Source organism: Manis pentadactyla, chromosome 11, assembly GCF_030020395.1.
Source record: "Manis pentadactyla isolate mManPen7 chromosome 11, mManPen7.hap1, whole genome shotgun sequence".
Taxonomy (NCBI): domain Eukaryota; kingdom Metazoa; phylum Chordata; class Mammalia; order Pholidota; family Manidae; genus Manis; species Manis pentadactyla.
Window position 1 is genome coordinate 45,586,592 of NC_080029.1, and position 19,024 is coordinate 45,605,615.

Here is a 19,024-nt window from a genome sequence, read left to right on the forward strand (position 1 = left end):
GTGGGGTCCTACTGCTACGTCCTTAGCTGGTTATTACAAAGCCAGACTTGCTGGATGTTGCAACTGCTGGTAACCAGAGTGAACTTATGCTACGTAAGATCACTAGGCTTAATGAAGTGATTATTCTTTCTGGGGAGAGACCAAAGAGACAAAACTAAGTTCTCATTTCTCATTCTCTTGTTCTACCATTTGTGCTTTTCTCTGCCTTCCTACATCTAATCAACTGATTTTATTACCTTGAAATGTGTGAAAAGGCTGATAAATGACATTAATAAGAACCAATTAATTTGGGATTTGTGATCATTCAAGCAGAAGTGGGCTGCACTGCCTTTGTACTATAGGAGAAACAAGTCTTCAAAGCAAATTAATAGCATAAAAAGATCTCAGAGGTAATACTTAGGAGAACAAATAATTTTCTAGAGCTTAAGCAACTTCCAACTGAACATTCATGATCCATGATTGAATTCACTCTTATCTAATCAATAAAAAGAGGTCCATTCAGATTCCAGTCTGGGAAACCTTGGGTTAGCCGAGTACAAGCATTAGTTAGTAACACTCTAGAGAGTTCAAGATTAATGGGACTCTGATGTGGACCAAAGACCAAGCAGGGCAGATTGAGGCAGCAAATGACACTTTGGGGAGAGAGGTAAAGAACTCAAAAGCTCTGTTTTCATCTTCAACCTGTAAATTTCTTCTTCCTCTTGGAACTTGTTTTCCGAGAGCCTGATGTTGCAAGAGTGGTCTGGAACCTTCTCCTCTTACTAGGGAGAACTATTGCTGCCTGACAAGAAGAGAGCAAGCCTGGGAAGGGCGCAGCTCCCAGGGGAGGAGGCCGGAGCAGGGCTTGCCTTTCATCTGGGCATCCAGGAATCCTGAGGGTGCACAGGGTGTCCAGCCCAACCCACCCCAGAGGGCAACCCAGAGAGTTTGGGGCCAAGGAGCTGGGACTAAGAGTGTTGCTTTGCTGGGTTATCTCCTCTGCACATCAGCTGGAGGCCATGAGAGCTGCCTGGCATCCGCAGCGGTGAAGAGCACTGATTCTGGAGCTGGTGCTGGCCTGCCTTGTCCAAATCCTGCAAGCCACTGCCTACTGACTCCTCTGTAAATTTAAGTTAATAGCAGAACCTCTACCTCATATGTTTGTTGCAAGGATTAAATTTATTAATATTCTTAAAGTGCTTGGATATCACTTGGCACACAGTAAGTGCTAAATGTTTGTTTAATAAATAACAGTGTTATATATGCAGGAATGTGTTAACACTTCAGTTTTTACATTAATCTTTAATGAAGACTTTGCACAGATTCGAATTGGCCTTCAATAATATAAAACAGTGATGTTTTAAGGCACGAATGTAAATAAGTACCCCAAATTTTAACACAGAGTTTCTACATATGCACTGATAAATAAATTCAGAAATTCAGGTGCAAGTGAAAAAATTATTTATCTGCTTATTTTTGAAAATGCAAAATGGAAAGCTGATTTTTTTCAGGATGTTTGTATCATTATTTCTTTGTCTCCCTCAAATGTCCTGTTATTGTTCTAAGGTAAATTCCACCCCTCCCCTTAATTCCTCCCCTAGATTGTCACTGTACTTCACCTTCATTATGCAAGTGGATCCCTCAGCTTAAAACCAGATTAAGGTAATGGGTTCTAAAGTATGACACATATTTTTAACTGCATCCAAGAAGCTGAAGTACTACGAAAAATCAAGAATGGTCCTGCTCCACTCTTAGATTGCAGCGCAGACCAAAATAGACTAACACTGGGTTCTTCACCCTGCCACCAACTATAATTAGCTAGTCTGCAGCTACAAGGGAGAAAGAAATTATACTACCACTTAAGGTGCTGATAGAACAACTAATTCTTGTCCTTTCAGAGGCTCCTTTTGGAATTAAACCACCAATTGTTTTGCTGGCATTCATAAAATCATACCCGTCTCCCCTTGTGCCCATCCAGACTGGTACTGTCATTTTGACAATGTAAACTAAGATGCAAAAGATCACATTCAATTCTCCCTCTGAGAATGCTTTCTCTCTACAGCCTTTTCCCAACTGCATCTGTTTAAGGAATGTGATCTGGAACTTGCCACCGAGAGTCCTGGTGGACAAGAAATGATGCTCTGCAATGGTCCTGCCCCCAGTACTCAGGCAGGCATTAAGCACCTGGGAACCAGCATGCATTCATAAGGATGAAATCCCAACATACTTTCTTTGCTGTCGATATCCTGATATGTCTAGAAGGGTTTTCCGAGGGAAAGACCGAAAGAGCTTCTGCACCTGCTGTTTCCATGACAACAATCTTTTTTTCTGTGTCTCTGTAAATGCCTGCAAAAACAAACAGGACTTTTTAATGGGTGATGAAGCCTGGCATTAGAGGGAGAAACATGCAATTACTAGGGGGAAATATCGGAGTCTCTGCAGTTGCTTCTTCACCTGTTTCCAACCCGGTCCAAACAGCAGTAGGTTTCATTTGGGAGCCACCTGTTCTGAAGATTCAAGTCATTTGACACTGGAGGTGCCTGGCACGGTACACGCATGAAGCTTCTGACAACCCTCGCTTTTGGTTGCATTTTCTGGCAGATCCATATCTACCTTCCCTGTCTTTTGACTCTACTCTGGACTCTATTTATTAACCAAGAATGAATTACAAAATTGATTGTTGAATACTCTGGTTCTTACAGGCCCCCTACATTTTCATAATCAATGGAAATGCTAAACCACTCCAAAAATCAATCTGCTTAATGGTGTGTGGTCACCCTGGAGTGGTCTGCAGGGCTTCAGAAAATGAAGTATAGTTTCTGTGCTGCAGGGTTTTGATGAGAATCTCCAGTTAAGGAGTTCTGTGCCCTACAAAAACTCAAGTGCCCCAATCCTGACCCAAACTTTGTCTGAAGTTTAGGAAAATATGTAAAGCTGATGCCTTCTCAGTCTTTTCTAGTAAAATTGGTGTTTGGGAATGTTTGGTCTACTGCCCCACGACACATTGTCCCTGTATTATGTGTCCTTTTATATACACTGCAGCCCAGGGAAGGACTTTACAAGGGTTATGAGTCCCCTCTTAAATTCATGATACAATTCCCCAAGGAAAGTGTTAAAATGTAGATTCCCACCTACCCAGAGCCTGACTTAATAGATCTGGAGAGGAGTCCAGGGGGGGCTGTGATTGTAGCGAGTGCTCTGATAATTCGGCTGCAAGTAGAACATGGGCATGTGACGTTCTAAATGGTTTGAGGACTATTCATGGAATATAGGAATCCCCTGTCAAGTGCCTAGAACTGTGGTCCACATGCTGTGGGAAATCCATCAGATATGACTGATCAGCAGTAACAATGATGGAGATAACATACCCAGATAATTTTGTCAATAAGACATGAAATCCTTTAAGGAACAATAAATTATGACTTAGAGTAACAGACTATATGACTGTTTCTCCAAAGGAAACAGATTCCTTAAACAAAGAAAAAAAATGACAGCTTAATTTTCTCCTGATGACATTTAATCTTTAAGGAGCTGAACACAGGAGAGCTATGCAAGAATCAAAAGCCAAAAGATGTTAGTCATTTGTGGAAAATGCATTGTTGACAGGCAAGCCATTCCTCTTGGATGACCTTAGCCAGAAGCCTTTAAGGATATTCATCAAGGAGAGCTACCCAACCAAGGGACTCAGTGTCCCACTAGAGGAGGAGGTGCCGACACCCTTAGTGTGCATGGAGGGATGGTGTTGTGGCTAGAAGGTGAGGACGTGGTTCTCCCCCAGGGTCTCTCTCACTGATTGGTGATGCTCAGTGAGTGTCCAGCTATACACGAGTACCTCAAAACTGCCAAAGGCAAGCATTTCTGCTGGACTAATAAAGGGGTGGTTAGACTCTGCTTTTCACTCACTTATTCAGCCAAATGTTGAGTGAAGACACAGGATCCAGGCATGTCAGTCAAGATGAGTTGGGGAGGACAGTCCAACCCAGGGGGTCTGAGGAATGCTCTGGATGTATATGGGTGGGGCCTGAGTCCCTGCATTCAAGTTCCTTTCCTGAGAGTTAGTTCCTTCTAAAAACTCTGGATACTATTTCCCTCAAAGGGTTACTGTAAGGATGAGATGAGATAACGTGAAATGAACTTAGAATACTTGGAACATGCCTGGCTCTCAGTAAGGGCTCAATACATGCTGCTCACAAATACTTTAACCGGGTTTGTTCTGTTGCACAGACCAGCCCTTTGGTGGTGGTACATGGTTTGTCATATTTGATATTCAACAATCACTGTTAGTCCCAACAAATGGCTTCAAGTTCTCAAAACTAAAATACTGAGTTGATCTGCAGTCATCCCTAAGGACAGCTCCCTCCACGTGACAAAGGAGAAAAACTTTTGATGTGTATTCCAAGCGCTTCCAAAGACACCAACCAGTTCAAACATGACATTGCCCATGGTGGCAAAAGGCATCCAAGAAGGTGAAAATGCCAACACCCCCACAGAGAGGCGAGCTCGTTCACTCTGTGCTGTGGTGCCAGGCTCGCTTGGTTCCGGGTTGCAAATAGGAGCAGGCCCCATAGCAGGGCTGAGCAAGTGTGGCGGCGGGGTCTGCTCAGTCTGGGACCTGCACCCCACTCAGTCCGGGACGCTGCAATGGGAGGCGTGGGGAGGAGCTGGGGTAGGGCTGGCCACCAAGGATTTCTGAGAGCTGGTTCCTGTGTGTGCTTGCAAAGGAGCACTCCACTGTGGGGGCTCTCTGCTGTTGGTGGGACAGCTGATACCTCACCACAGGGCTTTGTATTGGGTTCAGCAGGCAGCAGCTCCCTTAGGGTCTGGAAGGGAAGGAAGATTCCACACCTCAGATAGCCCAGACACAGGCAGTCAGCCACTTCCAAGTCCTCTGTCCCTGTCAGGCCCAGACCAATACGTCTGTCTGGAGGAAGATAGCCAAGATGTGCCCTACAGTTTGTGTGGCTGGATCAAAGGACTCATAAAGGGGGCCAGAGCTCATTTTCCCAGAACTTCATCAAAACAGCAAGGAAGCAGCAGGCCTGTGATTATAATCCGGGAGACAAAGTAAGTGGTCTCAGAAATAAATTTCAGAATTTTCGCATTCTTCTTTACTACTCCAGTGAGTCAGTCCCTTTGTCCCTGGGGAGGAAGGAAGGTGTCTTGGCTTAGTCAATGTTCCCCCTGCCCCCCAGTCCAGTCAGGTACAGAGCAGCACATCTGGGCTGTGAAAGGGAGTCCTGACTCGTGCAGCCCAGGCCAACCTTCGGTCAGGATGGAGCCTGCACACCCAATGGGGCCTCTCGGAGGATGTGTCTGCCCACACAGAACAAACCGAGGCTGTGGAAAAGTATTCAGACGCATTTCCTCTTTCTCAAACTAAAATAATATTGAAAAGTCCTGAACAGCATTTTCCCTTCCAAAGCGGAGTGCAAGCCCCTCCATCATAACGGGAATTCAGGCAAGCGGACGTGGCATGAGCTCCCTTCTGCCCACGACTCCCACCAGCAAGAGGCCCCTCTGCTGCAGTCAGGGCCTGTGCCTGGGGAAGACGAGGCCCCACAGCACCATCTCTGCACGGAATCCCTAGGCAGCCAGGGAGAGAAAGGGGAAAGGAACAGAGAGGAGAGCCAGGATGCCCACGGAGGGCACGCATGACGGCAGGAGAGTGAGAAGCTTCAGGCCACAGCTCCGGGGCAGGTGGGATCAGTTAGGAAGCTCGTCGTGCACCTGCCAACCGAGGCAGCTAGAGGACTCACTAGTCTGTCTCATGGGCTCAACAGGCTTGAGGCGAGGTGGAAGGTAACTTGTCCTCCAATATCTTAAAGGCTCCGTGTGGCAGTGGGCACGGGGGAGGAAGCAAGGTTGCAGTTTGCTTTTTCAGAAGTTTAAGTCCTCCCTGATATGTCTCCCCCAAACCCACCCCGAACACCCTCCCCCCCCAACCAGACACAGCCCTCCAGATGCCACTGTCTCTGCCTGGAGTGCTCATCTACCTCCCAAACTGAATCTTTACCAGTAAACTCTTGCTTGCCTTTCAGTTCTAGCTTGGAGGCAATAACTTTGAAGAAATGCTCAGTTTCCAGTTCTGGGTTCGATGCCCTCTGCTCCCCATCTGGGCTCTGTGGCATGCATGCAATGACCTGTTTTCCTTTTGTCCCATCCACTACCCTCACACTGTAAGCTGCCTGGTCAGGGACAGGGCCAAGACGCTTAATAAACATTGATGGAATGAATGAGTTCTAAAATTCTTCAATGTGTTCTTTTCTTTCCTTCCTATTACTTTCTGTTGGCCAACACAAGTGCAGTGTCAAGACTGGACATGGAAAATGATGAGCTAGGGGTTGTGGGAGGGACGCCTAAGAATCCGTGCACTGTTGTGAGAAGAAATCAGAAAGGAGAGTTTAGGGGCTAGGGGGCCATGACTGCAATGGAAACCTAGAGGAACTGTCACCTGCCTGTGAGGGACTGGTGGAGTTGGACCACAGAAGGGCAGAGGGCCCACAGAACTGGCCTTTCACAGCAGGCGTGCCTGGGAGGCTGGGGGCAGCGGGAGCATGAGTGGGAAGGTGGGGTTAGGGGCCAGACCTCTCCGCTGGGTAGCTCCCTTCACTGGGGCTCGCTGCACTCCTGGGGTTCTGGCTGCCCACATGGCAATGGTGGGGAGGCTTGGGGTCTTTACCATCTTATGCTCACGTACAAAGCCCACAGAACACCTCAGCATCCTCGGGTGCATCCAGGCCTAGAACCTTGTCTCTGTCACTCTTTGGAGGAGGGCAGGGCAGGGGCCTGTCCCAACCCAGCAGTGCCAGGACCTGCCTCACTCTTGTGGAGACTGAACTGAGAGTCTGGAAGGCCCATTTCTAGTCTGCTTCATGTGGCTGAACACAATTCCTATAAAAACCGTAAGTCAAAATGCAGCAGAACAGCCATCAAACCACACACAACACACACACAAGCACACGTATTTCCTTTGTGCACTCTCTCTTCCTCCCACTCTTCCTTCCTTCCTTCTCAAGTTTCCCAGAGCCAAAAGGTAAACTGGTTCAACACGTAATTTTAGGAAGACTTGGAAACACTAAGGCTGGCTGGCAGGTGTGTGTGTTAACCAGCCCAGGCTTGGTCACTCGGGGACCCTACTGGAGTCAGTGGTTTCCCTCAGGCATTCACCCTCACATCAGAGCTTAGCCTTTACAGATCTTTGGCCACCAAAGTAATCTACAAGCTGCATTTAGGTCTGAAGCCACCATAGCTGAGTTCTGCCCAAGCTACTCTTAATGACTGCCCACCTCTCAAAAACAAGTTGTTGGACACCTAAACGATCACATCACAGCAACTCTGAGAATCATTTCTAAGGGATGAGAAGACGTTTTATGAAAACTGTCACTACTTACCTCATGAATTAGACACTTGTCTATGAGCTGTAAATACGAACTTATATTTTCCTCATCAGGTCTGGAGACCAAGAGCTGTGTGCAGACTGTGAATTTAAAAAAGAAAGAAGCAAGATGAGTTGTTAAATGCACACCCATTATAATGTCTGAGATCTGCCTCTGGTTTCCTTTCAGGACCAATATTTTGAAAGGCCTTGTGTGCCTGTGCCTTTACGTAAGGTTCACAAAAAAGGCCAGGAGGCTCCTCATTCCATTGAAGTCAAAGGCTCCGTCACCACAGAAGGCCTAGCCTCGAGAAGCCCCTTCAGTTAATTCCAAGCATACCATTCTATATTAAGCCTTCTGCAGCCCAGCCAGAGACAGACACTCTGGGAAGAACACAGCAGTGTCCTGTGCTTTATCTTTGAAAGAGGGTTCTTTTGAGAAGGGAGTTCGAAGGCATCAAAGACCATTGCTGTTATCAGAGAGCAGTCTCCATAATTTTATGAATGAATTGTGTACCTCATTTGGAGGAATGAGGCTGGCACATCTTTTAGGATGAGAGGTGTGTGGGCATACACATGTGCAGGAAGCATGCCGTGCAGTCACTGGAGGGTTATTTCCTCAATGTAATGCACACATTTATACACATGTGAGTTCACGTGCACACTCAAGCAGGGGCTAGTAATGTCAGAGCAGACTTAGTTTGCAGGTAAACACATCCAATGGATTTCTCGAGGCCACCTCAGCATGGCCCATGCTACTGTCCTCCTAGAGGCTCCAATGCTCTGATTTTGATGGTGGTGTTTAGGTCACCATGGAGATGGTTGGACAAAAGACATCAATCGGAAGTGAAAATGCCCTGCACTCAAGTAGATTAAACTTGAAACCCGGGTATCATGATTCCTTCGTCTCCCTAATGCTGCATAGCCAGCTTGCCATGGAATCCCATTTATACAACATCTTTGCACGTAGATTTTCAGTATGACAAAAACTTGGAGACCACCTCAGGGTCTGCTAATTGCGACCCTGTTAGGTAAATTATGGTTTATGCATACAGTGGACTAGTATGCAACATTTAAAAAGGAGTGCGGTGGTACTATAGCATTGATAGAAATACTAGGAGTACATAAAAGTAAAAGAAAAACAAGCTGCAGAAAAACACGTGAATAAGGCCTGTTTGTGCATAAAAAGGGTACTCATGCTTCCATATGATTATAAAGTTTCTGAAGGGCTACCCCAAACCTGTTCACAGTGGTCAGACCTCTGGGAGGAAGATGGCAGGGCTGGGGGTGGGGGTGATATTTTTCACCTTCACCATTTGGTTTAGTTTTGATTTTTTAATGTAGAGCATGAATTTATTTAATAATTTACTTGAAAGTAGTTAAACTTTAAAGGGAAGCCAGAGGAGTCTGTGTCCCCCGAGGGCTGAGTCCAGGAGGGGTCCTAGGGGGTGGAGGTGATGCGCCACATGCTCACTGGTCTCTTCACGCGTGGGGTCATCTGTTCCAGTCCTGCACAGCTAAGAGCCCACTCAGCGTGTGGGGTGGGGCAGGTGGGGAGCGTGAGGAGGTGAGTCGGTGGTCACTGAGGACCCACCCTGCCCACCAAGCTACTGGCATGTCTGCTCCAAGGGATGCCACAAGTCACCTCCTCGGAGCCACATGTCTACGGATTGATGTCTTTTTAGGACATGTACGATGGGAGTTTCTCACTGCAACTGTAAGACTCCACTGCTTGTTTCTTTTTGTGAAAACTTGGTTCTTTAAAATGGTCTGAAATATTGGCTAATAAAGAAGAAAAAATTGTCTCCCCTTCCCAAAGGGAAATTACTGACATTTATTATTTTTTTTAAATAATCAAGATTTCTTGTGAAACAGTCCATCAAGCATAAATAATTCTGGCGCCGGCTGTCTTCAAGGTTACTCACATAAGGGTCTGAGCCACCGGGAAGGCCCAGGGCTCCTACCTCAAGGGCCACAGGAGAGTTCTGCCCTGCCCTATAGACAGCAACATGGTGTGGCTGGGAACTGCATGTCTGCAGTGAAGGCTGACTTTAGCCTGATGGTCTCAAGGCCCAGTGGGCAGTCTACCAGGGGACCGCAGTCTGAGGGAGTGGAAGAGGCTTATGGGGTCACAGATCAGAGTCCAGATCCAAATGACTTAACCTCTGAGCCTCACTTTCCTCATCTGTAAAGTGGGCTACCAACATCTACCCTGACAGGCAGTTCATCCTGCACTGAGGGGAAACCTCTTGGGACCTGGGAGCTCTGGTTAGTGGTGTTGAGAGAAGAAAAGTAGGATGTGGAAGAACCAGGTTTTACCTTTCCCCATGACACGTGTGAACTGCCCAGGGAGATCCCCCTCTGGCAGGGGAGCAATGGCCAGCTCCCCATCACAGCTGCTCAGCTGGTGTGGCTGCAGCCCGCCGCTGGCCCCGACCGAGGGGGTGGCTGTGGCGCCAGTGGCCGAGGGGCCATCCTTGTAGTCGGGGCTCCGGCTCTCGGGGCCCATCAGTGAGGGCGGATGCGGGGCCTGGGGCTCCCGGCGGCGAGCCTCGGGGGTAGCGCTTGGGGAGCTGTAGGCCTTGATGGGAGTCAGGATCATCTGGTGCAGCTCCTGGAGTGGGATACGCAGGTTGCCCCCCTCAATGATGTCCTGGACAGTCAGAGGGAGAAGACCTCCATTAGGGTCTGGAATGGGGGTGGCTCACCTTAATGCCTCCCTTCCCCTGTCCCCAGCTGGTCCCAGACAGGACTCATGGGTGCCAGCCCTTCCATCAGAACAGTCTTTGGAAAAGCAACTGCTTTAATTTTATCATTCTGTATTAGCCCAGGTAGAAGACTTGGAAAACAGAGATATGTAAGTGAGGAGAAGAAATATCACCTGAAAATCCCACTACCTAGCAACAGTCACTATAATACTTTTGGGACATTTCCTTCCCTGGCTTCCTCAGTGAATTTCTGCACAAAGCATTTATGTATTTTTACATTCAACACTTTAGAAGCTATACAATAAAGTTGGGTGATGTGGCTTCCTGTCCTATGTATGACTTGTTTTGGGTGAAGGAACCAGTTCATTCACACTTGGCTCAGCCCACACGGCAGTGGTTAAAAGCACAGACTCTAGGAGAGATGTTGGGGTTCGAATTCTGTGCTGCTGTGTGACCTTGGGTAAATGATATAACCTCCTTGTGCCTCAGTTTCCCTGTATACTGAAAGGAGAACAGCAGTACCTGCCTTACTGGGTGGTTGTGGTGATGTTACTACTTGTAAAGCTGCAGGTCAGTGTCTGTTGCTGTGTCCTGTACTTTGTTAACCTGATAAGCATGTGCTCAGTGCTCTGGCATGCCAGGCACTCTGCTCGGCAAAGAGATATGGCAGGACTGACTTTAGGGTTCCCTTGGCGGGTTTATATCCTACCCTGAGAGAAATACATTATGTCAGGGGTTGTGATACAGGCCACAGCAGCTGTGAGGCAGGCTCTGTGAGGGGGTGACACTGGAACAGGACCGTAAATGAGTGTGTGAAGAACAGCAAGGAGACCTGAGGTGCAGCAGGAGTGAGGGGGACCTGACGTCCAGGGAGCTGCGGGGCCTGAGCATGGAGGCCTGCAGAGGAGCAGCAGGGCTGGAATTTCTTCTAGATAAGATCGGGGCACCAGGGGTGATTCTGAGCAGGGAAATGACATGTTTTAGAAGGATCATTCTGGAGAAAAATACATATGACCTATACGTTCACCATATATGCATGGCTTTTTATGTTGTCTAATAAAATTGGATCCTACTGTACTTACATTTTGATATGCTGGGCATTATTTATTAGAAAAAAGAATGAAAGTTGACTCTGATCAACATTTATCTACATGCCTGATGCTCACAGAGGCACAGGAAGGCTCGGGTGCTGTGGCTGGGGTTTCAGGGCCTGGTGAGTGGGGCCTCAGCACGCTGTCACAGTCGCAAATCTCTGCCCGGACCCAGGATGGACACTGACAATCAGGGCCCTGTTTGCTAATGAAGTAATTCATTTTTTGAGAGCCCAGAATAGCAAGGACATAATTTAAAAAGCCTAAAGCATGAGAGCAATTCATCCCTGGGATCTTCTCTTAAGAAAAACTGCTTGATGATGTCAAGGAACACAAACACACAGAACACAACCATTGCTGCACCCAGGCTTTCCCATCAACCCATTAGGAAAAGGAGACCCAAGGTCTGCAGTCATCAACAGGAACGCGTCTGTTCTGGGCAGCAAAACACCAGCATCCCTGCCCAGCTGTTGGCAGGAACCTGCTACGTTCAGGGACTGGAAACAGAGCCTGAACTGTGCCTCAGCCTATTTGGCACCCAGGGTTTAGGAGAGAACTGAAAAGCTGAGTAGCCACCAGAATTGTCTGGCCTATTTTGGGGAGAAAGCCCATTTTTCTTTTAAAGAGGTGGGCTTCAGAGAGCCTACCCCCTTTCCTTCTAAGCCTGGAGGACATGGCAGCGACGAGGCCTGCAGTCTATGCCAGCAAGCCTGGTGCATGAGGCAGGGCTGTTCCCGATCATTCCCAGTTCTCCTGTTGCCAGGACTGGACCAGCCATTTCCCAGAGTCTAGAGGCCATCACTGGACTGGTTCCTCGACTTTGGACGTGGTGAGCTATCAGGGCAGAGCACATGGAGGCAAGCTAGCTGAGCCATGCCAGGGGAGCTGGCCACCTTTCCTCCTGTGTGCCAACCGGGGGACCTCTGCCTCAAGGTCCTCTAAGGCCTGCCAATAGCCCAGCCAGCACCTGGGGCACAGGGGGTTCTGACCTCCCTGTCCAGCCCCTGACTGAGCAGGGGGCAGAGGAGGAGAGAGAGGGATGAGGCTTCCCCGTGGAGGGGACAGGGAAGGTAGAGCTGGCAGGTCTACTGGATGACCACCTGGGTCCCTGTCATCCATCCCACCAGGCAGCTTCCGCTGAGGTGAGCAAATGCCTGCGGTTACACTCAACTGCCACCAAACCCTCGTCTATTCTCGCCACATGAAAGAATACTTCTTCTGTAGTTACTTGGTGATGGGGGATGGGGAATTTGGTTAGGCTAAGAACTGAATTCCTTCAAACAGCAAACATATACTTGCCCCAAGTTCAAATCTTACCTTATTCTACTGGGGAAGCCACACCAAAAAGGAAACATAATGAATAATGCTGGACATTTTCTGTAAAAAGTCACTTATCAGGAATCATGCACACTTTTGTTGTGTTTTGTTTTGTTTCCAGACTTCAAGCCACTGTCTCAAGGAAAACACCTGGCTTGCAACCACTTAGCAACACCCCCTGCTAATGCCAGCCTGTGGAGTGGCACTATGACCGTCGGTTACATTCCTGGCTCTTCAAATAAATTCTAGAACTCAACACTGAGGGCCCAAGTTGAGAAGCAGTCAGGAAACAGCCCGAATGGGACTCAGTGCAATGCCTTCAACCAGTTGTGGGAATTAATTCCCCATGTTGACAAAAATTAGGAGTCAACCCAAGTCTCTATGGATCCTCCATGCCATAAATTTAATCCTACATTATAAAGACAAAGAGGCAAAGATGAAGCTGTCTTTTAACTAACATGAGGAACTGAGGAGCTTGTGAGAGAGCAGGTGACAGCAAGGCCGGTCCCCTGCCACACGGCATCCTGCTGGGCTGTGCACAGTGCAGTCCGGGCACACAAGCCAGAAGAAAGCTACTTCCTGAGCATCTGGCCTGGAGGGAGACTGCTCGGAGCCTTTCTGGGGCATGTAATAGCAACAAGAGGCAAGTTATCTGGAAGACAGCGCTTCGGCAGCCAGTGTCCCTAGCACTTAGCAACTGTCCCAGGCCCTGATCTCCTCTTTGGGTGAGAATCGGGCTTCTCATACAATAGATGGGCTCCTGCAGCTGCTTAAATCCTTTCTCCTGCTTTCATTCACCACACATCAGCTGAGCCCTGCTGTGAGGCAGGCACAGTTAGGCACTGGGGATCTAAAAGCAAATTTTAGAATCCTTGTCTAAGATGCTTACAGTTCCTGGGACCCATACAGAGTGAGAATGCTGCCGGGACAGAGCTGTGGGAACACGGGGGGAAGAGAGAGAGAGAGAGAGAACTCCTTTCCCCACGCCAGGTCCCAGCTCAGAGGAAGGCTCAGGCTTACAGTCTGGAAGTCAGTTGAGGAAGGACAGTGAATAAGAGCACGTGGAAACATGTTCATTATTAAAGATAAATGTTGAAAAATCTGCCCCTGTGCCCATTCTAATCTTCCTTTTTCACTATCTTGAAAAGTCTACACTTCTCACCCCATGGCCTCATCACACATTCACACAGCCCGTTCACGGGTTTCCGCTTCTGTGCCCCCTGTCTCCCTGAAACCCTCATCATGGCTACTGGTGACCTGCTGACGGCCAACTCCGGCGGCAGGCAGTCCAGTCCTCATCGTATGTGACAGCCCCAGGGCGTCTGCTGGGATCCCCTCTTCCAAACCCTCCCTCTCTGCTCTGGGCAGGCTCAGCCTCGGTCACTGTTCAGTCCCTCCATATCTTCTGGGGCTCCTCGGGGCCTGCCCTCAGCTTTCCCCAGCTGACACACACCCACTACCATTCACAGAGGGCCCACAACTTGGTCTTTCCAACCCTTGTGGACTCTAGACTTGTTCTGACCACTGACTGGCTGCTTTTCCCTGGTGGCCCCCAGGCTCCTCAGACTCAGTCCATCAAACTGAACCCCATTTCTCCCACACCCGTAACTCGTATCTTTTCTGTTCCCAAATCCCCTACCAATGCCTAGACACCTGCTAGATGACCTCTTTTACCCTTCTCCACCCCCGTGGCCCCTGCCTTAGCTCAGAGGCCCACCAAGACTGGCTGTGGGTTCCTACCGAGTCTCCCAGCCAGCGCAGGCCCCTCCAAGGCCCCTCTCCTCACCACCGAAGAAGGTTGTGCTTCCTCCTGGCAGAACTTTCTGCCCCAGGGATGATTTCCATCACACAGGGCTGTGAAAGCACCACGCCTGTCTGTTGCAATACGCCCCCGGCCTCCCTGAGGCAAGAACCCCGTATTCTTCACATGAGCCTCCAGCGGATGGGGTGAAACTAACCCCAAGCAGCGGCTTTGTGAGTGTTCAGTGACTGAGCAGAAAAGCTCTGGGCAGAGAGCCTGTCTGAGGCGACAACTGACTGTGAAAGAGCCATGGGTGGGGTCCCAGCTATCTCCTGAGAGACCTCTGGGTCCCATGTGAGGCGAGAATGCTGCAGGCAGGCCGGGGCCCGATGATGGCATTGCAATAGCACAGTCAGCTGAGCACGTCTGGGGACACCTGACAAACAGCTGGCTTGGGTCTGCCCCTGGTGGCCTAAGTGGTAACAGGTATGGATGACCCTTCCTCTCAAAGAGCAGCAGGGGCCTGGGTCTCAGAGAAGAGGAATGAATGTGAGTGGATGCTGGACCCGCAGCCCCAGGCCATCAGCTCCTGAAGGCACAGCACCCAGGTGCCTGAACTCGGGTCTTCTGAAGCAAGTGCACTGCGATGGCCTGAGACACCTGCTTTCCTCCTCAAAGATGACAAACCGGATAAAGTCCTTATTGCTTTCCTCCTGGCCATTACTGCTCTCAAACCTCGTATTACATCGGTTATCTTTTTAACATTCCCATTCCAGTGAACCAGGAAGAAAGCATTTTTGTGGAGTCAATATTATTCTAGGAGTGAAATGTCACTGACTTGACAAAGGCTAGATAGAAAGTCCATGGCACGTGAAGGCCACCCATGCCATCCTGCTGCCCTTGTGTTTCCACCCACAGCTCCAGCCCAAGGGAGTGGAGCTAATAGCAATTCCATCTCTGTCTCTCAGGTGGGTGTGTTGCCTCAGTGACAGAGGATATGAATGAGTCCCTGAAGGATGCTCCAGAAATAAAAAAATCACTCTTTTCACTGTAACACTAAGGATTAGCAATCTAATCCTATGGAAATGTTTTCTGTGCTTTTCAACAGAGAAGGAGAAAACTGGCTTTTTGAACGTTCCCCAAAAGAGAACAGTTTTGTATGTTAAAAATGGCAATAATCATTCTGTTAAACTGCTTGGAGAAGGAGTTAGCATAAAACTACAAGCAACAACAATAACTTTGGGTTAGGTTGGGTAGGTCCCTTGTCATTTGTGATTCACTTTAAGAACAGGCTTTTCATCATGCATGTGCATGTGAGTAGCCTGCCTCTCCAACCACAGGTTTTAAAAGCCACTTTCTTTATAAAGTCATATATGCATATACTATAAATATATTACTTTATATTTTATTGGATATGCATTAAATATAACTTTATATATTGTATGTAAAGTTATGTACACATATCTTTGCGAATCAGTTTAAAAAAAAACCTCCCATTGCATTAAATTGTTTGTACCCACTAAACTTGCTTTAACCCAACCTACCTCAGTATTTAGCTCCCTTCCAAAAGCACCCTGGGACTCCTAGAAGAGGCTGCTCCCCAAGCTCTGCTGGCAGCAGATACCTACTGAGCTTGCCCCCCACCACTCCCTGCGGCCTCCCAGGAGCAACGCACAAGAATCCCAACCATGGGGCAGAGGCAGCAGGGGCTCACTTATGTGCGAAAACACGCCTGGTCTCCTTTGCAGCTTAGATGAAATTATATAGTCAAGTCCTAAAAATGGCCTCATGACCAGAATGATTTCCAGATACAAAGATAGAAGGGAACCTGTTTAGGCAGCAAACACAAAGGGGCAGTAAACACAGCTAATAACCACTTACAACACTGGTGTAAACTTTGTCAGCATTTTGTATTTCTAAGATGGTTCTTATCAGAGTCATGGGGACCCACACTGTTGTTAAGTCTGGAATTATTCTCTGGGGAGCCAACTGTGTTTGTCTGCCAAATGGCTTAGATCCCCTCTGTTGAATCTGGAGTATACCTGCTGGATGGGCCACTTGGGGGGCAGCTTTTCTCAAAATGCATGCTCCTCGGGGTGGGCAGCAGGAATGAAGCCCATCAGCATATTCCCCCCACTCTTTTGTCAAGATTTCAGCCTTTGATTGTGGGTTGTATACCTCACTAATCTCTACAGATGTATAAAAGGCAGAGGGGAATGTACATAAAATGTGTGCATTTGGCAGCTCTTCTTTAGAGCCCTGGGATGGCCAGTCGTGAGCTTCCTGGACCTGGGAGTAAGTATACTTCGGCCATCAGGTTACACAGAAACGTGCATAACCAGGAAACAGCACTTCAGAATCATTTCATTTTTTCTGACTTTGGTAAGGAAACAGCATGATATACTCTATAAGGCCCACCACTGACACTTTCAGCTGAGAGTTTTCCTTGACCTGCATTCCCGTGAGGCAGGTGTTCCCTAGCTCAGCAATGACTTACCCTTTCCAAAGACTTCAGGAGGTTTTGTCTTTCTTTGAGCTTCTGAATACTGATGACAATTTTGTGTCTTGCACCTTTGGTTACATTCTGTAATTAAACAAAGTTATATTTAAAAATGTGTTTTTGAGAATCAGCTTAGAGACTCTCAGAGGTTATTTTGTACTTTACTGTCTTCTTGGTTGCTACATGTTTGCAGACTAATAAATATCCATTTGTTTCTCTTTAGAACCTATGTCATAAAACTCTTCTTCCTAAATTTCTAAGTCTATCTGGCTACACATTTAGGCTATGACTTCTAGGAGAGAGCAAGCTAGGACAGCCATTTACCCTACCCACCATGAAATTTCTACATAGTCTTAAAATATCTCTAAGTCATACACTCCTCTTTCTTCTCCATGTTTTGTGACTCCTAGTTTCTGATGGTCCCTACCCTAAACCAATATTTTGCTTGCTTAAACTACTCTTGTTTTCCCATCTCAGGTGTAAAGTCTAGTATAGTTCTCACCTGGGATTATATGACACAGGGCAAGTTTTGTCAGCTTGCAGCCCCTCTTTGGTCTTCATAAGGAAAACCAGAAAAGAAAACAACTTAAACCTATAGTTCAGTCATCAGTTCAGGTAAATGATTAGTATTCACAGAGCTGTGGATTGCATCTTCTTAACTGTGAAGCAGTAACTAAGGATTTCATTATACACTTGACTACCAACACTGCAACTTTCCAAACAGAAGGTCCTTTCTCAAATCAAGTTTTTAATACAAACTGGTGAGTTCTTGCAACTATTCATAGGATTCCTTTTAAAGAAGGAAAAGATAGGAACACTACAGACATTTCCTTTCCTTAGACAAATTAAGGCTTGAGTGACCATGGGACTCACTCTCTAAGATGAAGTGCTGGGGGCAGATTTCTGTTTAGCCTTGACTTTGGGTTCAAGAGAAGTAAATTACTCTGAAAAGTCTGTGCTGCCCTCTGGCTTTGCCATCTGTGTCAATTATTTCTTGATTTTTCTCAAGTCAAACAACTGTTGACTTAGATTTTTTTTCTCAACACTGACCCAAACACAAAAAAATGCTCTTAGAAGCAGTTCCCATCAATCCCTGGGATCTCAAGGAGTAATCCAGATCCACAAAGCAGTGGGAGAAGTGTTAGGAGTTGGAAGTTACTGCCTTTCATTCTGAGAATGTGCAGTAACTTCAGGCTTTGTCTCGCCTCTCAATACCGGTATTCAGCCAGGCCTGCAGAGTTTAACTAAGGGCACTGACTATGCAGTGGGAAACCAGCGATCTGCTAGGAGCTATGTGTCCACAGCAGTGATGTCCCAAGTGGTACAGTCTCTTTTTCCTGCAGGGGAATTACTATTAGCCTGTTCAGACCATTCATTCTTTTAAATCATTGGTCAAAGGAAACTGAGGTCAACTGGAAGCATGCAAATAGAATTTTAAACAAGGGAAACGAAGACACAGGGCAGATCTATTTACTTGAGCACAGCGTGGTGGGAGACATGCATAGTTTGGAGGGGTTCTGTTGACTGGCCTAGCCTTTGGCACCCACACTTGGGGAACATGCCTCAGAAAGAAGGAGGAATTTTGTCTTTATATGGCGCACAGGAGGGAAATGAAATCTGAGACCTGGGGCAATGTCATTCTCAGTGATGTCTCATGTTATTCAAGATGGATAGAAGAAAAAATATTTTGTACAGTTTATTCTAATCTTAACTAAGATCAGTCTGTTTCAGCTTGTTTTTGGAAAAGTGTTGGGGAAGGTCTAAGGCATGACCTGGTGCTTCTACTTACTATTAGTAACAAGCCCTGGACAGATAGAGGGAAGGAGGGGGTAAGGAATTCACAATCAGGGACAGAGACTCTTTGAGGCCTTGATCAAATGTCTTTCTTCTAGGACACTCCACTGACTCCTCCCTTGCACCCTGCAGTGAGAGCATGCACCTAGGTTCTAACTTTTTCATAACACTCTGTCTCATCCTCGTTTGCCCTGTGGTTATCTGCTGGTCTTCCATCTCCTACCAGACCCTGAAGGCAAGAATCTGGCCTTACTCATCTTGCAATGCTGGCCAGCTCCTGGCAGCACCTAGAATAAGGCAAGCTACTGGGTGGGTATAGTTATGGGTCCAAACAAGGTCTGTCTTGGACTTGAACTTCCGATTCCACCTGGGACACCTCAGGGAATGGTCGCCTGGAACACATACCTGAGCCTCCAGCTGGCACTCAGTGAGGGCCATCATCTCCTCATAGGTCATCTGGGAGAAGAGGGCGGCGTACTTGTGCAGGCGAAGGCTTTTTAACCAGGCGGGAACATCTGT

The 19,024-nt window shown here is 47.5% G+C and overlaps 1 protein-coding gene across 6 annotated transcripts in view; it reads right to left on the bottom strand.

The window, feature by feature from the left end:
- SAMD4A (sterile alpha motif domain containing 4A) overlaps positions 1 to 19,024 on the bottom strand; it is a 206,089-nt gene that overhangs the window by 21,788 nt on the left and 165,277 nt on the right. For all 6 annotated transcript variants that reach the window (XM_036918325.2, XM_036918306.2, XM_057488453.1 and 3 more), the window contains 5 exons: positions 18,911 to 19,020; positions 16,709 to 16,795; positions 9,674 to 10,007; positions 7,371 to 7,456; positions 2,207 to 2,325 (listed from right to left, as the gene is read on the bottom strand). In XM_036918325.2, coding sequence (XP_036774220.2) covers positions 2,207 to 2,325; positions 7,371 to 7,456; positions 9,674 to 10,007; positions 16,709 to 16,795; positions 18,911 to 19,020 — 736 coding nt within the window. The remainder of the gene's footprint in view (positions 1 to 2,206; positions 2,326 to 7,370; positions 7,457 to 9,673; positions 10,008 to 16,708; positions 16,796 to 18,910; positions 19,021 to 19,024) is intronic.